The sequence below is a fragment of the Panthera pardus genome, unplaced genomic scaffold (genome assembly GCF_024362965.1).
Source record: "Panthera pardus isolate Hobbes unplaced genomic scaffold, ASM2436296v1 HiC_scaffold_16, whole genome shotgun sequence".
Taxonomy (NCBI): domain Eukaryota; kingdom Metazoa; phylum Chordata; class Mammalia; order Carnivora; family Felidae; genus Panthera; species Panthera pardus.
The window spans coordinates 107,399,380-107,418,137 of record NW_026526721.1 but is presented as its reverse complement, the minus strand read 5'-3'; the positions used below and the strand labels follow the sequence as shown (position 1 = coordinate 107,418,137).

At 41.9% G+C, this 18,758-nt stretch overlaps 1 protein-coding gene across 5 annotated transcripts in view; it reads left to right on the top strand.

Annotated features, from left to right (window-relative positions):
* KCNAB1 (potassium voltage-gated channel subfamily A regulatory beta subunit 1) overlaps window positions 1-18,758 on the top strand; it is a 411,162-nt gene that overhangs the window by 382,809 nt on the left and 9,595 nt on the right. For all 5 annotated transcript variants that reach the window (XM_019440230.2, XM_019440216.2, XM_019440219.2 and 2 more), the window contains 4 exons: window positions 6,656-6,741; window positions 7,400-7,520; window positions 8,868-8,962; window positions 16,470-16,590. In XM_019440230.2, coding sequence (XP_019295775.1) covers window positions 6,656-6,741; window positions 7,400-7,520; window positions 8,868-8,962; window positions 16,470-16,590 — 423 coding nt within the window. The remainder of the gene's footprint in view (window positions 1-6,655; window positions 6,742-7,399; window positions 7,521-8,867; window positions 8,963-16,469; window positions 16,591-18,758) is intronic.

The window sequence follows — 18,758 nt, the reverse complement described above, 5'->3', positions numbered from 1 at the left end:
AAGTCAGGCTTTCCTCAGTCAGCAAAGCTTCAAGGCTGAACGTGATGTACTCCATTGTTTCCATTCCTATAAGAAAGGATAGTTCTCTGTCTCCAGACACTCAGTTGGGCGCTGAGGGAGGATTCTCCACAGCCAGGAAGATAAAAGATTGATAAAGCAAGGAGAAACCTCTAAGCCACAAAAAGGCACCACTATAAACCCTCCACTGGAAGTTTCTGAAATTAAATACGCAAATAAACAACAGTAGTTAAATAAACAAACAGCTGGTTTGGAGTAAAAAGTGTGCCCAGGTTTAGACCTATTTTTTTTTTTTTTATTAGTGTCTATTACTCCTTGGATGAAACCAAGCCTCCACCATGGTCCTCTCCTCTGAAAAAAGACAGGATCAGGTTGAACCATATGAATGAGACTATCAATAGTGAACCATTTCTGAATTCTAACAATGGCAATCTCATTCGGTTGAAAATATTTGTGAATTAATCTACAACATTGGTGTTTTAAAGCGGTACCTTTGTTTGCTAGGGAATATCCTTTTTGTCTTTTTTATATTGTAAAAGTATGACAACACGTTTCCAGAAATTTCCAGGAATCTTGGAAAATGGAGAACAAAATTATGTAGAGTTCCACCATATAGTACAATTATTATTTTGTGTATTTCACTCTTAGCATTTTTGTAAGCATTTTTGAAATATTTTAAATATACCTTAATACAATGAGCTTCTAGCCTGTTTCCTCATCTAGGGTAAGAGGAAACTGCACTGGATTATCTCTGAGGTTTCTTTTGTTTTTATTATTCCGTGTCATTGTGGCCAGATTAACTTGAGTCCATTTTATTTGATCAAAACACTAATTTCTGCATATTTTTATCTGTAGTTCTTATGGTTTATTGTTCATGCAGTATAACTATTTGCTTACAACTTTCAAAGCTATTGGGTACATTTCCCATGAAAAACAGTTTAATGTAAACAACTATTTTGTTGTATAAGGACCAATTAAAAAACATGTTTATCAACACATGTTTTGCACTCAAAATAAACAATTTTATGAAGTCCTTTACCATAAAATACATATTTTAAAATACAGATGACCTACATTACTGCAAGAAGAATGTCAACATTTTAATTTTTTTGTAACTAAAATTTTGTAATTGAAATCTGAGCCTATTTGAGAAGAAAAAACGGGGGCCACATCCTGCTTGCTTGTTTCTCATTTGTGTTACAATTTTAGATTTCACAAATTGATCTACACACATTATCTCAGGTCAAACTTTGAAGAATGCCATGGGATCAATATCGTCCTCACTTTACAAATGATGAAATGGAATACCCCCAGGAACAAAACTGACTTGCAGCATTTATAGAGGGCCAGCTGCATGCTAAGGATAAAGAGAATAAGAGAGAGCTGTCTGTGGCCCTTGGGTCAAAGAATAATGAATGTTTCAACCTGGAAAGGAGTACACGGGGAACATTTAACAACGTTTTTCAATAGCTTAGAGAGAGTTTTTTCAATAAGCTTAGAGTTTCTCAAACTTTGAGGTTTTAGAGCCAATGAAAATAACACAAAGTCCTAGGCACACGGAAGTAGGCTAGGATCTGGACCTCTGCCTTTTCATCAAATTCCTTGGGTGACTTCAATGTATACCAAAATGTGTGTGTGTGTGTGTGTGTGTGTGTGCGCGCGCGCGCACGCATGCATGTGCGCATGGATGTCATAGTGACTGTTTGCATGTGTACTACAGCAAATAATTAAAGGTTAAATTACAGTATGAAGCATTTAGATGAAAGAGCAGAAGAGGAAATGTGCGAGGAAGTTTATACACCCTGTAATGGCTTACTTAGGAATGGGATGAAGCAGTGATTCTCAAAACACACCAGAATTGCTTGCAGGGCTGCTTAAAACACGGACTGCTGGGCCCCACCCACCCCAGTGAGTGTAATTCAGTAGGTCTAGAGTAAGACCCTAGAATTTGCATTTCTAACGAGTTTCCAGATGCTGTTGATGCTGCTGGGGGGGCCGGGGGGGGGGGTGGGGGGAGGGGGGCGCGGGGCAGGGAGTACACTTAGCTAAGATTGGTATAGACTAGCACAGTGGTTCTAAACCCTGGCTGCACTCTAGAATCACCTGGGATGAGTTTTTAAACTGCTGATGCTGGGGCCTCACATCTAAAGATTCTGATATAAAAGAACTTCAGTGGAGGTCCGATAGTATAGTTTTCATGTTGTAGTGTGTTTTAATGTGCAGTCCCTGATGAAAACCACCACTTTCTGGAAAAGCAGAGGGAGTTGCATTCTGTCCTGGGTTGCCAGATTTAATCATGTTTGTCTGCATATCCTTTCCCAGAGGCAGGTGCATTACAATGCACATAAAAACCTTCCTAACATCCTTTTCCCACCTGGAATGCATGCTGTGACAGGGGTGCTTTTAAACCGCATCTCCAGGAGACAGGAGTAAAACCACCTAGACTCAGTTGATTTTTTTTCTTTCAACAATGCTGCCCTCTTGTGTCCTTAAACAGTAGAATTGTGTAAAAGCCCCCTTCAGCCATATTAGTATGGCAAGTTCTTGCTACATGGCTAAACAACTTGGGGGATTTTTCTCTGATGTTAGAAAGGAAGGAAAGGAAGGAAAGGAAGGAAAGGAAGGAAGGAAGGAAGGAAGGAAGGAAGGAAGGAAGGAAGGAAGGAAAACAAATTTAACATTCATTAAGTTTAATTTTTAATCTGTGGCAACATGAATCTCCAACTGCAGCCCCTCAGTTCTCCCGCCATTTTTGCCTGCATTCAGTGCTGCAGCCTCCTGCAAGGATAAGAAGTACCAAGAGTTCCTCATTCCGCCAGAGTCAGAAGCCCAACAAATCTGGGAGGAGCAAGAAATTACCAGCAACTAAAAGATTTGGGGCATTAGAAAGTCTTGCATCGGCTTGTTCATACTCTGAACCATTCACGCTTACCTTGTCCTCACACCCACCTCTTTTTCACTTGATTGATAGCTTATTGGGAATAGAATTCGTCGGGAGCTCCCATGTCTTCCCCCAGTGAATTTTACAAACTTGTTGGGGTTCCACCATCTGGAAGAAGTGTCCTCTGCACCTCATGGGTACTTTGCCCATCCTCTATCTCACTGTAACAAGTCTTTCTCTCCCTTCTGGCCCAGCCCCCAGCAGGGATCATCAACAATCCCTCCCCCCCCACCCCCCGCCCTTTTACATCACTCCAATGGGACACAGGCTTACTTTTAACATCTCCCATCTTCACAATAAATCTCTCCTTTGACCCTCAGTACCCTTTCAACCATTGAGCCATTTCTGTGTTTCATTCACTTCCAAACTTGAAAGAGTCCACTCAGGTTATGCCGAAAGCCTGTCTTCCCCACACCCCTTTCTTCCATCTGCTCCAGCCTGGCTGTGGTCCCATCGCACAACTGACACTGCAACAGTTCTTCTCATAACCTACAAGGACCTCCCTACTGTTTGGCCAAACCCAGCAGGCACTGTTTTAGTGACCTCTGATCTGAACGCTCACAGTGTTCCACTCTGTGGGCACAGGTCCTTCTCAGAGCACTGTCTGCTCTTGACTCTGAAACATCCCATACCCTGGCTTCCTTCCCACTCCTCTGGCAGCTGATAAACTGGAACACTGCAGTGTCCCCTTTGACTCCTGGGCTGGCTTATAGAACCTTTTCTGTTTTCTTGACAGACTCCCGGTATGTAGGCTCATCCACTTCTGTGAATTTAAATACAACTAACAGACTGATCACTGATAAACATATCTTCTCCTGCCCAGGTTGCTGACCATGTTGTTCGTCCACTGATTTCTACCTGATATTTCCCCTTTAGGATCTCACAGGCATTTCCATATGTTGCACGTCCAAAGAGGAACTCTTGGGGTGCCTGGTTGGCTGGGTCAGTTGAGCGTCTGACTCTTGATTTTGGCTCAGGTCATGATCCCAGGGTTGTGGGATTGAGTCCCGTGTCAGGCTCAGCACTCAGCATGGAGCCTGCTTGGGATTCCCTCTCTCTCTTTGCCCCCTCTCCCCCACTCACTCACTCTCTCTCTTAAAAAAAAAAAAAAAGAAAAAGAAAAAAAAAGAGAACCCTTAATTTTTCTCTCTAAACCTGTTGCCCCCTCAGTCTTCCTCATCCCTGTAAATGGCCAGATATCTGGGAGATTGCCTTGATTCCTTCCTTTCCCTCATTTGCTACATTCAGTCCATCCTCAAGTCTGGTGGATTCTACCTCCAAAATATATTTTGAATCCATCCATGTTTTGCTGTCTTTACTACCACCACCCTCATCTCCTGCCTGGAACACTGCATTCCTTCCTGAAGATCTTCCTGCAATCCCTCCCCCTCACAACAGATTCCCTATAGCAGAGGCAGAAATAGTGTTCAAAAATGTAAACTACATCCTCTCATTTCCTTACCTAGAGAATGCTAACTTCCCATTAAACTTTGAATAACATACAAACAACATGGTTTGCCCTCTGCCAACTGTACCTTCTACCCCGTCCTCCTTCCTTCCTAAGTAAGCTCCTGCCACAATGGCTAGATTACTTTTTTGCTAGAACTCACTAAGCTCTGTCCTGTGCATGCTGTTCCATCTGCCTAGAATGTTCTTTCCTTGCGCTTCACATGGCTGGCTCCTTTTTTATTCTTGATGCCTACACCTTCCTCCTTGGGGAGACCCTCCTTGACCTCATTCCTTATCTCAGCCCCCTGTTTGTTTTCTTCATAACACTTCACATTTTGTAATTACTTACTTGTGCATGTCCCCATTCTTTCTCCTCTCAACTCTAAACTCCCTGAGTCCAGGAGCTCTGTATGTGTTTTGCTCACAGATGAACCCAGCAGCTGGCCCAGTCTCTGGCAAATAATTAGGTTTTCAATACGTGTATGGTGAATAAGTGAATGAAGGTACAGGAAGTCACAACCGCCACTTGACTTTAACTGCTCTTGTCAAAGCCTCAGTGACAACGATGTGGCCAAGCCATTAAACTGTCCTATGCTCATTTTACTGATTATAGAATAGAGATAGGGGAGTGTCTTGGGTTCAATTTATTCCCTGTTAACCTCATCTGTATTTACCAACATGATTGATTCACCACAATATCCCCAGCACCCGGCGCTACAGACACTTAATGAATACTGCTGATGGAATGAACTCCTGAGCTCTGAATGAAACAGGATGTGAAAGGAAGGGGGCCGGTGCAACCATGGAAGTGTCTGAGCAGAGTGAAAACTTCTGGGGAGAGATTTAAATGATGGCTTTCTACTTCTAGAAATGTTCATCAAAAGCGCTCATTTCCATTTGTATAATAAGAGGAAAATGTTTCAAGTAGCTTTTTTTTGTATCTCATTTGCTTTATAAGAGAGAAGGAACTTAGAGTTTTAGTTGCTGGGTGATTACTGAGTTATTACCTGATACGTAGGAGTCTCTCTCCAAGAAAGAAAAATATTTTTCTTATCAGCCAAATTCCACCTCTGTTGGGAAGACGATGGTGAGTAAAAGCATTCCCATCGTCCAAACAAATAAACCAAAGGCAATTTAAAAGCCAAACAAGCAAGAAAGCCAAGTCTCTAACCCTGGCTGTTTCACTCCATATCCTGTCCCCTACCAATTTAGATACCAATTTGCTTCTGACAAATAAAATGAGAATATATCCACTTCAACTCAACTTTGAGACAAGGATTTGATTTTTCTGAAAGACATGTACCCTACGGGTATTAGTAGGACACAGAGAAGTATGAGGCCTGCAACCCCTTGAAAATTGTCAAATAACCTGGCATCCTAGGTGTTTTGACCCGCTTTGTAAAAGAAATCCAGCCATGTCTTTGACTTTCCACGCCATTGAGCGTGAGGTTCTCCATGGTCTCTGGTTTTGTATCACATCTGGCTGGTGCCAGGAGAATTAGCTCAACTCTAGCTCTCTGGGGAAAGGATTCATTCTCCTGTTTAGGAAATGTGATGTCAAGCTGAAAGAAGCTGATGAGCAAACTCAGTGGGGCCACAAACAGGCCCTGGTGAAATGCATCACATGGATGTCTTAGAATAAAGTTTAGTTCAAAGTGGTCAAGGACAGGGTGTGCCATTGTGGGCTGGGAGCCACTGTGGCTCAGCTGTTTGTTCAGCATTTAATATGTTTATCTTTCTGCTAAACACATTGTTGTTGAGTCATCTCTATTAAACAGACACCCTGTGTGAGGCCCAGCTCTGCAAGTCCAACACACGAAGACAGGCCTTCTATCCTCAGTGACCTTACATTCTACATAGTCAAGATAAATGCTTCCTCTTCTTATTTTGGTGAACAAGGTACCCAGGTTTTGAGACAGGTTTAATCATATGCTCTTTAATCAGGCCAGCAACCATGAAGTAATAAAAGTAAAGGAAGAACTTAAAGTGGTCATTATGTTTTTAATATCATTTAGTGGTATTGCTGCAAACCGAAAATGGAAAGTTGAATTATCCAAAAGTACCAACAGCCTCCACACTGTCAATATTTCATGTTAGACTATTATGTTGTCACCAGTGTCAAAGTAATTCTATTAATAAAACAAATAATTGCATTAAGCTTCTAACATTTGGGCAGGCGGAAAAAAAAAAAATCACATAACTCTGAGAATTAGAGAAACTAATGAAATGCTGTTTGGGCTTCTACAGAAATTGTTCGAGCCATGACACATGTGATAAACCAAGGAATGGCAATGTACTGGGGGACCTCCCGGTGGAGTGCTATGGAGATCATGGTAATTTCATTTCTGTTTTTAAACGGCCATTAAATACCTTATTATTATTTTTCAGATACAATGTGTAAATTGCAAGACCTTTCGCAAACGTTCTTAACAATCACCCTGGCACTAGAATGCTATGATCAATTCTGTCGTTACAGAGGTGGATATGGGGCCGGATCTCATCAGGTCAGAATACAACAGTGAAGGTGCAGGTCTCTAACAAGAATCATATTCTGTCATGTTCTTCAGTGGCAAGAGGATACAATGGATTCCCCAGCTAGTGACATACATGAACAAAATAGTCTGGCTTCCTTTTTAAAAACTGTATTAAATGACTATACTGTTTATAACATGCTAATCTTTATATGTTAGTGTGAGTTATTTCTTTAGGAACTTAAATTACGGGTTTTATCATGGACTATTACGATTCACACTTTGACTTATTTGCCCTGGACTTTACTCGGTCCAGACCCTCCCAAAGAATAAGGATTTCTTGCATTTGATATTGCTCTTAGTGAGATTGATGGCCATAACATCGCTTATTATTTGGCATCCTACATGTTTCTTGGTTTCTATTGATTTCACTAAAACGAAGTTTGCTCATGCATACGAATCACAGGGCAGCCTTATTTCTCATCAGTATCAATTCAGCTGCAATCTTATTTCTCCCCAGGAAGCCTATTCTGTAGCAAGGCAGTTCAATATGATCCCACCGGTCTGTGAACAAGCTGAGTACCATCTTTTTCAGAGAGAGAAAGTGGAGGTTCAGCTACCAGAGCTCTACCATAAAATAGGTAATCTTCACAATCAAATTTACTGATTATTTTTAACAATAGAAGTATCAGTGATCTGGAAAAAAAGTATTACTGAAATGCTTTCCTTAATGTTCCTAATTAACATAGAGATTGTAAGAACTCTCCATTTCAGAGACTGTAAAGACATCAGAAGTCCCTAAAGGGTAGTCTATAGGGTATTACTGATGAAATCTAATCAGTTGTAAATTGTGACTGGCGTATAAGCTGTACTCTGTAGGTGTTCCAAAAACTGCGTATAGAAAGAAGGACAGAAACAAGGAATGAACTCATTTTTTCGTAGGGTGCTTCTCTAGTCAAGGCAGGCATCTTTGAGTAGATTATAACTGCCTTTCCAAAAAAAAAAAAAAATTATGGATATATACATCTAAATCTTCAACTCCGTGCCTGTTAGAAGTTAGACACGGGGAATTCTAGAATACCTGACAAGCCTAGCCCTGCATATCTATGAAGGTAGATGTCATAATTTCAAAGAAAGAAATATATATGCAACATATACATAAGAATTTTGGATTATCAGAAAAATATGAATAAGCCGTGTCCAGACTTATTTATGAAAACATTGTTCAGAGATAACTTTCTTCCTAAAAAATAGAGGTTCCTAAACTATAGAGCAGGAAAAGTACTGGCTGAGGGGAAAAAAAAGAATAAAAAATTCAACAGCAATAACGGTTACAATTGCTGGCACTTGCTGTGTGTCTACCATGCAGCAGGCACGGGGCTTCTATGTACCAGGCACTATTCGGGCAGAGTGGACCAGAGAAGCACTGAAGCATCCTCCTGTGCAAGTCATAGTGTTTGTCTCTGAGTATAAAAAGAGACGTCAATTTTGGACATCAGGAAATTATGAATGAGCCACAGTTTCAGGCTTGTTTGGCCTGAAGACAAGGCCTGCTCCCTACAACTGACAGGACGTGTTCAACTGGTTTATAAAAATGAAGCACGACCGGGGCGCCTGGGTGGCCCGGTCAGTTAAGCGTCCCACTTCGGCTCAGGCCATGATCTCATGGTGCATGGGTTTGAGCCCTGCATTGGACTCTGTACTGAGAGCTCAGAGCCCGGAGCCTGGTTCAGATTGTGCCTCCCTCACTCTCTCCCCCTCCCCTGCTCAGGCCCTGTTCCTCTCTCTCTCCCTCTCAAAAATAAATAAACATTAAAAGAAATTTTAAAATGAAGCACAACTTGTAAATAACTAAAATGTAATGGAAAGAAGTATACTGACTTATCTGACTAGCTGTTTTCCTATAACTACCCAAGTCCTGTTTAAGTACTCCCACACTTTTGCTCTCAGTTTGCACAAGCACCATATTCAGTTTCCTTCTTCTGCAGGAGTTGGAGCAATGACGTGGTCTCCACTTGCCTGTGGAATCATCTCAGGAAAATACGGAAATGGAGTGCCTGAAAGTTCTAGGGCTTCGCTGAAGGTACTTTCCTCCACTTCTAGAAAGAGAGTCTGGGGATGGGAGAGAGGGAAGAAGACTGAACACAGCAGCTCGGCAGCAGCCTGTGGCTTCCTGGCTCAGGCACAGCGCGGCCTCGGCCGGCCGGGCCACTGTCTTTAGGCAGGCTCTCCTGAGCCGCGGGGAGGCCTCTGCTCCTGGCTGGGCGTCAGTCAGGCGTTCAGAATCTGTCAGCACAGAAAATTCTCTGGGGACGAGGAGGAAATGCCCAATGACCTGGTTGCACTTATGGGGGATCAAATCCCTAGCTGTTATTCTTAGGTTAAAGAAGGCATTTCATTCCTGCTTTGAAACTGATGAAATGTAAAATCCCTTTTCTTTATAAGAGGATCTATTTTTACTTTATTTGACCAAACAGTTGGGGCTGACCAATTGTAGCTGAGTATGGCCTGAGGTTGGTTGATGTTGTTTACTGTGGGGGGAGGGGGGGGGCAGGTTAAGGAGGGAGGCTTTGGGAAGCCAATGCATAGCCAAGCAAGGATCTGACACTCAGGCTCAAGGCTGGTATTTTTCACAGGGTCAACTGGCCACTGAGTCTTACAGTTTAAATTCTTCTCTGAAGCATAAAGGTATTCAACATCAGTGACATAAAATTACCTCCATTCAGAATATCTGGATGATTAATTCATTGTAGAGTACTCCATACATCCCTCATTATTATTATTATCATTAACATGTCTGTTTTTAAAAACTTGAGACAATGTATAATAACATTAGAATCACAAATGGTAATGTCAATGGAGAGAGAATAAAGACATTTTTACAACTGACACACCAAAGGCCCCTAAGAGAAAGCAGAAGTCTGACACTGCCTCTTGCCTCCAAAGTTAGCAGGGGAACAGCTCAAGTCAGGCTCAAACCACCAACCCTGTAATCAATTGTCTGGGACCACTATGTGCTTCGCTAATCAGAACAGTCTCAAGGTTCTGCGTCTCCTGCTCTCCTTTCTGCTTGTTACAGTTGACCTATTAGCTAGTTTGTTCTCTAAAATAATACACTATAAATATCTCCTAAAGCATGGTGACAGGGCTGTTCCTAGCTTGGCATTGTCACAAGATGTAATTATCCTAGAATATTAATTGTGGTCTTGCTTCTGAAAACTGCAGATTGTTCTGAACCAAGTTTAAATAAATTAGCAAGGAAAGACTAAAAGCATCTTAGGGAAGGTATGAAACAAAAATGGTGAGGAATGAGTGAAGATGGAAGGGAAGCACTGAAAAGTGCGATTTTACTGAGCACCTACTATGTGCCACGCCCAGGGCTGTCTTTCCTCATCTCCTTTTATCCGCGCAAACGTGAATGGATACAGATGACTCTTGATCAGTTGTAGACAGGCATGTTGCCTTACATTCTTTCAGAGATGTTTTAAAACACTCAAAGTACTTCCACGTATGCCATACAAGAGGGTAAACCTTTTCAGATGTAGAAACTGAGCCAGCACAGAGGTCAGATAACAATTTGAGAGCACAAAGTCAGAGAGAGTTTATACTAGAATCCGGGTCTCTTGGCTCTCGGTTTATCTGCCCCTAAGACATTTTTGTTTCCCTGCAAACCCAGGTTTTTAATGAAGGAAGAAGTAGCTACACTGTATTTGGAGTGTTGATTGGTTGACCTCCATCATTGTTTGGGAAAAGCTTACAAACAGCTAAAAAAAAAAAAAAGAAAAACAAAAAACACTAACAAAAGAAGAAATTAAATAAATAAATAATAAAAAGAGAGACGAAGTACTTGAAGATGGCTAAGTCCAAAAGCAACTCAGAAAAATATTTCTACTGTTGACGCTGATAAAGCCAACATCTATTGAAACATCCTTAACAATAAACGTGAAAGGCTTTCAACAGGTGAAAGGCATCTATCTGATCACAAAGCAGCTTCTTTAGAGCTCCAGACTCTCAAGGCTTCCTAAATCATTAGCCTGAGTGTTTTCCATAGTGCTATATGTGCGCTTAGAAAGGCCACTTGAATAGAGTAACTGAAGCAAAAAAAATTAAAAATAAAATAAAGATAGAGCGCTAGGCAAGTAGATAAGTCAGTGAGCAACTTTCACCTCCCCCCACCCCCAATAGAATGGCTGGCGTTTCACATCAGCTATTGTAAGTCATACCAATAAAATAGACACTGATATTTCTTGCCGTTGTAAGTACTGAACTTGTATTTGAAGGTAAATTAACACAGTGAGAACAAAACCTATCTAGGGGTCTTTTAGAAAGCAGTATTACCCAGGGGTTTTCTGGAGGCTGCACCTGGCCCAATGCTCTAACAATGACTTCTAGATCTTTTGTCATCAGCTCTGTCTCCACTGCTGAGCTGTACACTCCTACTTCTTCACGTCTGTTAGACATCTCCCATGGGCATTAGTCATGCCTAGTGGAATCTATTGTCTCCCCTCACCCCCCCCACCCCCGCCCCCAGAACCTGACCTTCCTTCGTAGTAACAGTGCCTCCACCCTCCATCTGGCCGTCCCAGTCAGAAGCCAAGGGTTATGTCAGACTCTTCTCCCTCCCTTCTCTTGTCCAGTGGGGCACCCACTCCTCCAGGTCACATCCTGACTTTCTATGGCCCATCCCCTGCACAGCCCTTGTTCAGATTGTCATTTCTTACCTATTTTGCTGCAGTAACCTCCTATCTACACTCTCTGATTTTTTTTTCCCCTTTTGCCAACTGCCCATCACGGTGACCAATTATCTTTCTAAAAGACTAATCTGGGGCGCCTGGGTGGCTCAGTCAGTTAAGCGTCTTGACTCTTGATTTCGATTCACATCATGATCTCGCGGTTTGCGAGTTTGAGCCCCACATTGCCCTATCAGCGCAGAGCCTGCTTGGATTTCTGTCTCTCTCTCTGCCCCTCCTCCACTTGCTCTCTGTCTCTCACTGAAAGTAAATAAAAATTTAAAAAAATAAAATAAAATAATAAAAGACTAATCTGACCATATCATAGCTCTGCTTAAAATCTGTTACTCACTTCCCACTTATTGCTTATAAGACAAAACCCAAATTCAACAGAAAAGCATTCAAGGAAGTACCGTTGGGATCTAAGTTGTGCACACTCTTCTATTGTCTCTCCCTATATTGTATTACTATATTGTTCACCCAAAACGCACTGTTCTCTGCCTCCTAGAAATGCCCTTCTTTTCATTCTGCTGCAGAAGCCCTCATCTCTAAAGACAAAGCTTGGTATTCTTCACCTCTAGGAAGCCTGTCCTCACTTTATAAAACTGAATCATTTGCATCTTCCTCTATTATCCCATTAACAGTTCTTACAGAGTCAGAATTCTCCATTTGCAAGCCACAGAACTTAATTCCAACTAATTTAATCAAGGAAGGAGGACAGACAGACACTCACTGGGAAGAGCGGGATGGGGACGGTCTCAGGGTTGACTCCATCCATAAACTTGTACAGTGTCAGGACTCCCCATCTCCTCTATTTCTCTCTGCATGTGTGCATCATCTTCTGCAAATGGGTCCTCCCTATGAGGCCAGGAGCAGGAAAGCTGCATCTGTACCTACAGATGCAGGTTTACATCTGTAAAGGTACATAACATGAGAGGATAGCGATCTATCTTTTCTTTATGACTTCAGAGAAGACTGGCCAAGCCTGAGTCATGTGCCAACCTGTTAGACCAATGACAGCCCAAAGGGTAAAGTGCTATGACCGGCTCACATTATGCACCATTGTTAGGGGCATTTTCCCCAAGGAGGCAGAATAAGCATGGCTTCTGAGGCAATCACGGAGGGAGACACCCCAACTACAAAACACTTCTCAAGTTACTGGACAGTGATTTGTGAATACCTCTGGGACGGACAGTGAAACTCAGGTAACGTCACAGAGCCTGGCACATGATAGGTACTCAATAAGTGTTTGTTGAATGAGTGCAATGAGCCATAAGGGAAGATCAACAAAGTCTGATCAGCAGACCAGGTATGTAGTTTTTAAATAGAAATTGTAAACAGAAATGAAAAGTACAATAAAATTTATGGGCAGTTCTTTCCTGTTGCTGGCGAAATGCCTTATAGAAAAATCGTAAAGGTATATACCCCTCTGTCAAATGAACATGGGAACATGCAAACTTAGGTGCGTCAAGATGGGGGAAAAGAGGCAGTTCCAATACTCCAGGTGTTCACATTAAGAAACTGAGAGTATTGGGACGCCTGAGTGGCTCAGTCAGTTAACATCCGACTTCAGCTCAGGTCATGATCTCACAGCTCATGAGTCCAAGTCCTGCGTCAGGCTCTGTGCTGACAGCTCAGAGCCTAGAGCCTACTTTGGATTCTGTGTCTCCCCTCTCTCTGCCCCTCCCCCATTTGTGCTCTCTCCCTCTCTCAAACATGAAAAAGTTTTTTTAAAGAAAGAAGCTAAGGATAGTGCACATCATGGTGTAATTTCAAAAGGAAATTTTTTTAGCTTCAGCATTTTACCTAGAGATTTCAATCTTAATATCAAAGACTTTGCTGCTCTTTTGAGCCAGAGATTTTGAAGTTTTAATGACAACAGTCAGTGATCTTGGATGCTAAATTATTCTAGACAAGGTCCAGAGATGACATGTGGCTGATTCTGTCCATGGCTTTACAGCTGCTGCCTTTCAATCCATTATTAACAAACAGCCAACTGGTGGCTTCAGGGCCAGTCCCAGATTACTCCTACCCATCACCACCCCCCCCCCGCCCCCCATCATTACCTGTAAAATGGTCACAGCATTGGGAGATGGCAAAGAAATGGGCTTTTGGAAAATTTAGAGAAGTTTGTGACTTATGTATAAAAGTAACAGCCCACTAATCTGCACAGAAAAGCTCTATTTTTCCCCCCTTTGGCAAACAATCTACTCAGTGCTGGGCTGTGCTGAGTGCTGAGGATACGGGGAAGAAGGGTCAGTCTCCACCTTCAAAGGGTAACTTGGGGACTTGTTAGAGATGCGAAGGAGTGAATTATGAAACGATGTGGAATCGATCCACAGGCATTGTGGAGTCACACAGGACTATCGGCAGAGTTGCACTGGAACGAGGAAGGGGTGCCTGTGCCTGATCTGAAACATTGGAGAGATCTGGTTTTACCCCGTGGAGCCCTGGTTGCTCAGATTCCTCCCTCACTGTACTATCGGCTGAGCCCCTCCTCTATGGCAAGCACTGTGTCAGGACTGCGGAGGCTGCGATGAACAAAAAGCCCATCCTTGCCTCCCATTCAGTTAGGTCAACATATAACCACATCACTACAGCACTGGGGTAAGCAGTAGAATAGGGTTGGAAGAAAAAGCCTCAGCTTTTGATTCATAGATTGCTGCCTAGTCAACAAACTGGGTTTATTATTGCACACAACCACACCCACCACCAATCTTCTTAGAAAAAAACACTGGTTCGCTTCCATATTTATATTTTAATTAAGCCTCATCTCCTCCCTATGCTAACATTTTCCCACTTGTAAAGCAGTTAGAGCTATTTATTTCCAAAAACACTTTTGTTTCTTTTAGTGTGAGGAAAGCAGTATAAATACTATGCGTCTAGTTTTTAAAAATCCTAGCCTGCTTATGTTTTCCAATGATTAAAGCAACGAGATTTATAGTGTTTTGAGTGTAGGGAGAGAGTGACTCAATAAATGAATGTTTGATGTTTGCTACTTTTAGAAGTCTGCCTCGATTATTTTGTGTGTGCGGGTGTGTGCATGGGTGGAATCAATCCACACACACACACACACACTCACAAAACTTGTACCTCAATCCTGAGGGTACAAAATGCATTCCACACGATAAAGATTTCAAAACTGGAGTTCCATAAGTGATAAATAAAACAATCATTCCTTACGTGTGGCATATACTGAAACTCAAGAATGCTCCTAGTTATGATAAAAAAAACAAACAAACAATCATTTGGCTATTGGTTTTCAACCTTTTTTTTCCCCTTTGAATGAACACTCAGAGATACTGGTTCCCTGAAAGATGTTATGAAACTAAAGCAAGGATTGGTAATGTCTTCCCATTGAGGACAACAAAAGTAAGTTCAGGGGCTCTCTGACCCAGCACGCGGGTCTGGCCAGGGAAGCCCCTGGGCCCCAATGGTGGTGCTCGTCTCCTCACCACTGGCACCAGCTGTCCCCTCTGGAGAGCTGCTGCAGGCGGCCCTTCGTCCTGGAAGACGCTGAGGTTTCCCAGAGCTGAGACTGAGAGACCTCTTGGCCATCTCCCTAAGCAAACTCTCGAGTGAGGAGCCAGACCGTAAGCCTTTGACATCTAGGAAGCAAATAGAACTGGGGCAGCTTGCCCTTTCTCTTTTTTACATCTGCAAAATTATTCCAAAAATCATAATAAAACATAATGTGGTTACCCTTTTCTTTGGAAATACTGTCTTCCAGTGAGGAAAAAAATACTTCAAAAACAAAAGCAAGCAGCCTTATTGAAATCATGTGGGTGGCGTGTCTGTGACCATTATTGCCTTTGGGAAGGTAAAGGTCTGTTGTGGCAATTATTTCGCAAACACGGGCAGCGGAGAAAGTCCACATTGCCACACAGGGGGATGGTTGCTGTTATTTTCACTAAAACAGACTAACGCATTCTTACAAATATTCTTTACCTTTGGGTGTTGCTGCTTAGTGTAAGTTTTGCATAGAACAGTCTATTGTCCCTCATTTCTTAAGAGCAGAACCTTCTGGAAAGTAAGGCATTGAGAAGTTGTAAAAGATTTTTCTCCTTTCAGGGAAATTAGCTCACTTTTACAGGCTACGGATCAGAGTCAATCTCTTCTCACAGGTTTTAAAGAACAGTTTCCCATTTTGAGCCTCCTTACCTTTTTAAGTTTCAATCGCTATACAAAAGGTAATTCACATGTGGGATAGTCTTTATCCACTTAAAAATTTTAAAAATGTACTTGGTACCTATCAGTTATGCCTTGTCTGCTTCTAGGAAGATGAGAGAGCTCATAATAAAGCCCTGCTGTGAGAAGAGGAGACTGGGAGTAAATAGAAGGCAAGAGGCATAAAGATAGTTATAACAGAATGTAAGATAATGGCTTTCTTTGCGCAGAAAGCTTGGCACCTGGCCTTCTTGACAAAAAGGAAACATAACAGACCTTGGCGAAACGTCCATTTCTTTTCTACATTCTAAAATTGGGCTATTGCAATGAGAAACATCATTTCCTCCACTTAGCAGACTATGTATAATCGATTATATGTCAGGATTCTAACAACTTTTGTGCATGTTGATGGATTTGAATAGTGACTATTAGTCAAAAATCAGTCTATGTTGAACCAGTAAACAAGGAGACCGTGGGGAACATTTCTTTGCCTAAAAGCACAGGCATCCTTGTCACCATGGTACAAGGTGACATAACATGTTACTAACATGTCACATAACACGACACTAACATGAAGGTCAGTGAAGAAGACTCAGGAATTCATCATGAGGGCTCTCCTATTTTACGGACTTAATAATCTTTGCCTCCAGCCCTTACCAGAGGTTAACCTTTAAACGCTCTTCGTCTCCCTAGTGCTACCAGTGGCTGAAGGAAAGAATTGTAAGTGAAGAGGGACGAAAACAGCAGAACAAACTAAAAGACCTCTCCCCAATTGCTGAGCGCCTCGGGTGCACACTACCTCAGCTGGCTGTCGGTAAGAAAATTACCTGGGAGGGGAAGCCCTTCTAGGTCACAGAAAATAGAGTTTTCACCACCCTGTCACGATAAAACATCTAGTGTAGGGGCAGACTGACGTCAGGAGCACAGACTCCCAGTTAATACTATCTAAAATGTTTTCAGAGTTCCCCAGAATTTTCTAGATGCTAAGAATACGTATTTCCTTCCTCTGTCCCTTATAACACAGTTCAAAGGAGAACAAGTCAGTGAACACACACACACACATCCTCACGGTGTCAGGGGTGAGCGCCCCTCAATTATGGAGGGATATCCATGTCTTCTGGCTCAAATTTCCCTCCTTGTGGAAGCTGAGGCAGGGCCGCTGAGGGGCCAGAAGCAGGGCTGTGCCGGGGGCCCAAGGCTACTGCCACAGGGAAATGTGTTTGCCCTGAAACCTCCTGAGGGGCCATGAAGAAAAGTCCTCTTATTAACACTGTGGAGCCGATGAAAGGTCACGGTCACTCATACAGTTGAAAACCACATGTACCCGTGCTGTCCAATAGAAATATAATGTGAACCACATTCTTAAAATTTTCTAGTGACCATACTAAAAAATTAAAAAGGAAATAGGCGAACTTAGTTTTAATAATGTATTTTATTTAACCCAATATAGCCAAAACATTATCTTAATATGTAATAAGAAAAAAAGTTGAGATAGTTTACATTTTTTCATACTAAGTCTTCAAAATCCAGAATGTATTTTATACCCACAGCACGTCTCGATTCAGGCCAAACACCCCTCATGTTGCCAACAGCTGCCACATGTGGCTTAGAGGCAAAGTATTAAAAAGACAAGACTGGAGACTTTCAGCTCCTTGCTCTACAGTAGCACTTTCTACATGCTGTTGTCTCCTTAATCATCAAAACACTCCCATGGGATGTATGCTATCACTAGCCCTACTTTACAGATGTTACCAGAGTATCTGCTGTCATTATCTCCACTTTACAAAAGAAACTGAAGGTAAAAAAACAAAAAATCCACGGGGTAGTTATGAGAAAAGAATAAAATGGGTGTAGAGTCTAGAAAAAAAAATCCTAAAGATTAAGAAATAGCAGGAATTGGGGCTAATCTGATAGTGAAATGAGATAAAAAGCTCAAGATAAGTTTTATGAAAATAAAATGACCTGATAGAATATTTGTTAGATGCATGATCTGTCTGTGGTTGCAAGGCAGGAAAAAAATGGCTGCCATCAGAGACAGAAAGGGGAGGTGGTTGGGGAGGAGGGGACTATCATTTAACCTAAGTATATATACAGGCCTTGTTTTAATCTTTTCTTTCAAAAAACAAAAAAGCCAAAGAATGATATGATTATTAGCATTCCTGTAACTTTAATAAGCACAGTAAAAAGTATTAGCTATTTGACCATGAGCAAGTTATTTAACTTATTAATTTTCTCCTCTATAAAAGGGGTATCATAGATACCTTATAAATTTGTTGAGTAGAGCAAAATTATAGATATAAAGCCAAGAGTAGGTACCCAGGAAGTGGTAACAATGATGCTGCTGTTTTTGCAAAGAATTAGACACCCTGGACCTAAAACTCTGTCCATTCCTAGCCTCGGCATGTGGTCAAAGTGACAGGCACAGAGAGAAACATCTATTCTTCAAATATGGTCGTAAATATGGTTTTAGGCAGTGACGTGACAGTGAGTACTGAATTTAGCTCTGAAAAGACAGAACACGGTCTTTCTAAAGAGGAAACCTTTACCAGATTTAGACTTTCACTAGATGTTAGATACACATGAAAGATGCTCTTTACAGTCTAAAACATGCTCTGATTCTCCCTTTCCTCCCTCTGTGCCCCTAGATGTCTTGCTTGTCATTTTTTTTCTTTCTTTATAAACAAGTAGTTTTGCTTTCAAGCACAGAACTCTCAAACCAAGAGGGAAATGATTTCCAGGCATGTTACCTTTGATCTACTAGAAGGGGTGTAGGGGGAAGGGAATCCTTTGGCAGGAAACAAACTCCTTGAACCCGGCCGTGGGCTAGCTCCTGTGGCACATACCTGCACGGGAGCCAGCTTTCACACCCTGATCATAGGCATTCTGGATAGGACGGTTAAGGACACTTGGTTAGATGCTAATTATCTTGAATCATCTGTGTGTGTTACCTATCACACTGGTCAGCTCGGCCCAGTGGGTCCT